The sequence below is a fragment of the Orycteropus afer genome, unplaced genomic scaffold (genome assembly GCF_000298275.1).
Source record: "Orycteropus afer afer isolate SDZICR_OR568_19922 unplaced genomic scaffold, OryAfe1.0 scaffold00116, whole genome shotgun sequence".
Taxonomy (NCBI): domain Eukaryota; kingdom Metazoa; phylum Chordata; class Mammalia; order Tubulidentata; family Orycteropodidae; genus Orycteropus; species Orycteropus afer.
This window is the reverse complement of record NW_006921703.1, coordinates 933732-940565: the sequence shown is the minus strand read 5'-3', so window position 1 is coordinate 940565 and position 6834 is coordinate 933732. Positions and strand designations below refer to the sequence as shown.

Genomic DNA, 6834 nt, shown 5'->3' with positions numbered 1-6834 from the left:
GTAAAAAATGCAATAGCAAAGAGTGGGAATCCATGATTGATTTATCAAAACAACACTTGAAAGTCTTCCTAGATCTTGTGACATAATATAAAATCACTGGTAGCTGAATTCTTAACTCTGATCCTAACACCCAGCTCATTTTTTTCCCTTAAGATATACGTGTAATTTTAAAAAAACAAAACGCAAAAAACTATCACACACTTTAATAAAAAAAATATTAAAATAAAGTTTACCTCCCACCCTTGACTTGCAGTTTCCCAATTACCTCAAAGAGAAGAAACTATTTAGTGTCTTCTTCATCTTTCCAGATAGTCTATGCCTGTATAAATATACAGACAGCCTTTGAAAAAAACTAAGTGTACACTCACATTGGCTTGTATTCCATGCCCATGTATATTTTTGAATACCTGTAGAGTATATGCCTATAGATCAAATACAATTTAACCAGTCACTTACAGATGGATAGTTAGGCTGTTCTGCTACCACAAAGTTGATATTTGAATACATTTATATCTGTAGGATTAATGAGTTTGGTTTGGTTTTATATCTGTAGGATTAATTTATAGAAATAGGATTAAGAATCAAAGAGCATATATGTGTTTTAAATTTTCACAGAGATTGCTAACTTTCCCTCCAAAAAGCCAACATCAATTTTAATTTTTACTGGGGAATGTTTTTTCTCCCCCAATCACTACCCAACAAAGAATATTAGCTATCTTTTTGATCTTTATCAATGTAAATACAAAATTGTATCTCACTTGTTTTTATAGTTTCCTTAAATATGAGTGAGGCTCAGTATGGTTTTATGTGTTTAAAACCCATTTGCATTTCTTCACAAAACTCTTTTAACTGTAAGAAACTAAAGACAGGACTGGGTTTATGTTCACCAGACATTCTGTATACATTCTACACAAAGAAGCAAAATTGTGTAGAAATCAACCTGTGAAAGTGGCATCTCCCCCAAATATTTATATCCTGCTCTTCCAAATCATCAATTGAATTAAACTTTAAGTCAAAATCCTATACATGCAGGAGAAGAAAAGTGACATTCACAATTGTTTCTACATCATAGTATCTTTTACAATATTAAGGATGCAACATTGAAACCAAATCCATTCATTTTCTTAAGACTGTGGCTAATCAATAGCTAAAAGGTATTACACAGTGTGATAGTTAAGGTTGTGTGTCAACTTGGCTGTGCCTGGTTGAGTGGATGGGCAGCTGGTGGTAGTTATTCCCCTTGATGAGACTTGCTAACAACTCCATGGTGGGATCTACCACAAGTAGCTGAGTAGCTGCTTTAGGGATGTGGTCTACTTCCTGTATATAAGCAGCAGCTTTGGGAATGCTCTCTAGCTTACGGCACGCTTGAATCCAGCATGCAGCCGAGTCATTGTTCGGCAGCCTGCCATGCTCTGCCAATCTTGGGACTTTCAATGGACTTGAATCAATGGCCTGCCGTGGTGTTTGGTAACATTGGGACTGTACCTTTACACTTGCCAACCTTGGGCTTGTCAGCCTCAGCAGCCAGCAGCTGTCTGAATGAAGAAAAGCCTCTAGCTTCAGTGAGCCTGGGGCAAGAGGCACAGCTTATGCCCAAGGTCGAGGGGCTTTCACCCAGCTCCTAGAGCCTGGCACTTTGAATTCAGTCTTATCTCCAAAACTGTAAGAGAATAAACTCCTATTTGTTCAAGCATCCTATTTGTGGTATATTTCTCTTCAGAGTGGCACTACATAACCAATACACACAGAAAGAATGTCATCATTAACAAGTAGGTAACAAGTAGGCACTATGTAACCAATACACACAGAAAGAAAATCATCATTAACAAGTACGTAAAGAGGAAATCTGTACCTTTACAAGTGAAAGAGGCAATTTTTGTAAAGTTTGTCGCAGACGTAGGTAACAATACTGGTTCAAACTTCAGAGACAGAGCATCTCTCTGTGAGAAATGATGTACATCCTGTAACCAAAAAATACCCACATTACTTCTCTCAGCTGTGAGACTATCCAGTGTGGATCAAAATAACCAAGACTGAGCAACTGCTGCCTGTGTAACAGTACAAAAGGGATAGTGACCACCTTCATCCAAATATAAATTCAAACAAGGGAAAATGGGTTTAATTTAAAGCAAAACAGAAAAGATTCAAGTGTTTCTTTAATAATGGTCATGTTCTACAATTCAGTGCACACTTACAATTTCAAAATTTACTTTCTGTAAGCATTTGCAATTACCTGTATCCATATAAGGCTGTTTCCTGAATGTAATATATACATATTTACTGCAGAATCATCTGTCCAAAAGAATCAGAGCAACCACATTAAAACAAAGAGCCATGTTCTTGCAGTTAAATTAAAGTATCTATCAATTTATTAATTGAAATACCATGCTACATATTTCTACTGAAAAAAAGTAGCTCATTTTTCAACACTGAAACTGCAACTAGGAGCTTTTTTGTGTTGGGCATTCTTTTTAAATCACAAGTAAAGTATATCCTTACAAAAAGATTTTCATGCTAACATAACCTATTTAAATAATGAAAACACCAGTAGAAAAATTCAGGGTCTAGGGTCATGACACTGCTCCTCTGGATGAAGCTAACCAATTAAACAACTCCAAATAAAACGATGTTGTCCTGTTGGTTGGACAGTCCCTCATTTCCTTATTTTAGACAATCACAGTTGGACAGAATAAAACCCTGGGATCTCAAAATCTCTTTAACCCACCACAACAAAAATATTCTCCACAGGACAAGAATCCTTCCTATATCGTCATTCACCTGGCCATCACAGAATCACCAAGAAACATAAACCTGAGGACAGGAAAGCTCTCCTGCTGACCCATGACTACAACATCCAATTCTGAGGGCTAGGAAGTAAATAAAGTTTAACAATCAGCATTGGTGGCATAGTGCCTAAAGCATTTGACTGCTAACCAGAAGACTGGGAGTTCAAACCCACCAGCCACTCCTTAGAAGGAGGACTGGGCAATCTACTTCCATAGAGACTCTGCCTCGGAAACCCAAGGAGGGGTCGTTATGAGTCAGAATCAACTTGAAGGCAGTGAGTGAGTTAATGTAAAATTATACATTTGATACCATTTTTTCCTCTGAATCTACATCTATACACACACACACACACACACACACACACATTCACATACCACAATAGACTTGATAACCAACAAACAGTAGCAAATCCTACATTATAAATTTCATGGACCATATAACATGCATCTCTTACAAAAGTTCTTAGAAAGTTAAAGCAGTAGTTTATTTCTGATAAGTAGGACATACATTTTCAAAGATTAAATTTATAGCAACAAACACTGAAGTTCATACCACTCTACCTTGTCGGATATCCAGGAATAATTAGCATCTAAATGACTATAAAGTGGCATGATTTGCTTAACAGAGTGTCTGCAAATCAGTACGATCAAGAGATTGTCATTGTGTGCCCTCAAATTGATTTTGACTCACAGTAATTCTATCAGACAGAGTAGAACTGCCCCATAGATTTTTCTAGGCTGTAATCTTTACAAGAACAAATCACCAGGTCTTTTCTCCCATGGAGCCACTGATGGGTTTGAACTGACAACCTTTCAGTTAGCAGCTAAGCACTTAACCACTGTTTCATAAGGGCTCTTTAAATACTTTATCAATATTTATATTACACTGTCATGCCCTTTTAAGTTGTGTTGCTGTTATATGCCACTCAATCAGTGCTAACTCACAGTAACTCTAAACAACAAAGAACTTCTCCATAGAGGTTCTTAGGCTATAATCTTTATGAAAGTACAGTCCATGGAGCCAATGATCTTTTGGTTTGCAGTACAGCACTTAACCACTATGCCACCAGGGCTCCTTTTAATGTGCACTACACCTCTAAAAAGCCAAGAAAAATTATCCCTAAGTAAAATCAAAACAGATTGCATTTACATCCCAAAATAATACGGCCTTATTAGTTAGTATCTGCATTCTGAGAACCAGTTATTCTTACAGTCCCTTAATGAAAGCAAAGTCCTTTGCCTTAGTTTGCTATGATACTACCTTCAAGTAAATATTATAAAATGATGATGCAGGTTAATAAAAAGATATTATAATGAAAACTGAAGAAGATTCCACCTTACCTGAGGTCTCAGATTTATCTGTAGCTACACAAACAATAGAAAGATGATCTAATAAATCTTGTGTGTTCTCTTCAAATTCTATTGAGGAACTGTCCGTTGTTACAATTATGCTCATTTGTAGCCGCAAAACATCATCAGATTCCAGATAACAACTCTGAGATTGGAGGGAGAAAATATAAGGAAAAACTGAAAAAAAAAACCCAATCAACTGAACTTTATGGCTTCAAATTTTAGAAAAAGAATAGCATATGGTAAGGGCATGTGTATTTCTGAGAAGAAAATGTTCTGTTTTGTTTTTGTTTTTACATAAAGAGGCAGCAAGGAAGCAGGGAGAAAGCACTAAAATTATTTTACCTTTAATTGCTGACACACTTTATTATGTAAACTGCATTCCAGTTGTACCTTCAAAAGGCTAGTATTAGTGGTTTCTGCCTAAAAGAAGAAAAACAGGGAAAGAACATAAAACGGAAGCAAAAAGCTCAATCTAGAGTTATTAACAAATAATCATTTGTTCAGAAACTACATTTATTCATTCATTAATTTATCTACTCAACAAATACTTGAGTATCTGGCTAAATGATGGGTATTATTCTATTTACTGGAAACACAACAATGAAGAAAATAGAATCTGTGCTGTCACTGAGCTTATATTCTAATGAAAATCATAGGCTCTTCCCTGGGTGAGATAAAAATTCTTATTATAAGTGAGTAAACGTATGCTAAGTATACACAGGAACGCTGTAGTTTCTCATTTCTTACATTTGTTAAATATTTTGCTTAAACACGGTCTTTTATTTTAAAGTAGCTGTTCTTATGTGTGCCTTCCATCAGTAGGATGACCTTAGAGGTTGTGACCCCCAAGTCATACAAAAGCTCAAGAGATATCCAAAACTGAACTGGGTATCATATTCAATATCTGGAAGACATATGGATATAAGCAACAAAAGTATATAAAAAGAATGCAGGATTTCACCAAGTTCAAAACAACAGGGTAATACAGACATTTCTTAAAGGGATACAGCCATTGGGTAGGAAGATGTTGATGCTTGAATACACAGAAAAGCAGTGCAGCATGTGACTGTAAAGAATCTGGGCTATGAGATTTCCTCTTTCCTTAAGCTTGATGTCATGAGTATGGTGATTATTAAAAGGTGCTCAGCCTGACAGCCACAGTCAGAACATCTGGAAACCTCTGCAATGAAAGAATGCATTCCCCAAAGCCCAGGCTGACATAACTGTGGAAAAGGGTCTAGTAACCCCAGGAAGATTAATTAGAATCACCACAAATGTTTCATTTGTTAGATTTATAAGAAGTATCTCAGTACATTATACAAAAATACATTTTAATAACTTTGTTATTCAGGCAATTAAAGTATAGGGAATAAAAGCAAAATGCATTGCTTTTTTAATGCTGTTATATTATTTCAGGAGTTTAACTAAGCTTGTAAATAAGACCAAACATTAATTAAAGGTGCTATGAAAAAGTAGGAGCTCTGGTGGTCCAGTGCTAAGGCATCTGACTGCTAAGCAGAAGGCTGGTGGTTCAAACCACCAGCCACTCCTCAGAAGGAAGATTGGGCAATCTACTTCCATAGTGATATCACCTTGGAAACCCAAGGAGGGGTTGCTATGAGTCGGATCTGGCTTGACGGCAGTGAGTTTGGCTTTTTTGTTTTTTTAAAAAAGTAATGTGCTAGTTCTTCACAAAGGAGCTCTGGTGGCATTATGCCTAATGGATAAATCATCTGGCTGCTAACCAGAAGGTCAACGGTTCAAACCCACCAACTGCTGTGGAAGGAAGATGAGGCAATCTACTTCCATACAAGATTTATAGCCTCAGAAAGCCAATGGGGGTCACTATGAGTTGGAATCGACTCAGTGGCAGTGGGTTTGGTTTTTTGGAGTTTTTCAGAATGATTAACAGAGAATTACACTAGAGAATCCAGCAATACCACTCCTAGCTATATACCTAAAAGAACTGCAAGCAGGGACTTTCAGGGACTTCTTCACCAATGTTAACTGCAGCATTACTCACAATGGAAACCAAAAGATGGAAACAACCCAAGGGCCCATCAACAGATGAGTGGATAAACACAACATGGTACATACATACAATGAAGTATTATTCAGCCTTAAGGAAATATAAAATCCTGATATATGCTACAATGACGTGGATGGATGAACCCTGAAAATTTGTCAGACAGAAAAGAGAGAATACTGTCTGATCTTACCAATATGAAGTAACTAGAATAGGAAAATGCATACAGACCAAGGGCACAGGGGGTGGGAGTGTGGGTGTGGAGAGGTATTGCTTAAGGGGTACTGAGTTCCTATTAAGATTGATGAAAAAATTTGGAAGTGGATACTGGGGAGAGTTGTATAACAAGCTATGCATACTTAGTATCACTGAATTACTCACATAAAAATAGCTGAAATAGCAAATGTTTTATTATATATATTTAACCACAATAATTTTCTTAAAAAGTAACCGCTAGCATCTGCTAGACATAAATAGAATAAGATTTGTAAATTGAATCTAAAAGAACTGTTGTTGTTGTTGTTGTTGTTATGTGCTGTCAAGTCGGACCCAACTCATAGTGACCCCTTCGTGGGTTTCCGAGGCAGTATCACTACGGAAGTAGATTGCCCCATCTTCCTTCCAAGGAGTGGCTGGTGGGTTTGAACCGCCAGCCTTCTGGTTAGC

At 36.8% G+C, this 6834-nt stretch overlaps 1 protein-coding gene across 1 annotated transcript in view; it reads right to left on the bottom strand.

Moving 5' to 3' along the window:
* The window catches only part of TMEM131L (transmembrane 131 like), a 250544-nt gene that overhangs the window by 88575 nt on the left and 155135 nt on the right, over positions 1-6834 (bottom strand). Inside the window, exons 8-11 of the mRNA XM_042781408.1 lie at positions 4485-4562; positions 4131-4284; positions 2237-2295; positions 1856-1964 (exon numbers count right to left, since the gene is read on the bottom strand). Of these exons, the coding sequence (XP_042637342.1) occupies positions 1856-1964; positions 2237-2295; positions 4131-4284; positions 4485-4562 (400 nt within the window). The remainder of the gene's footprint in view (positions 1-1855; positions 1965-2236; positions 2296-4130; positions 4285-4484; positions 4563-6834) is intronic.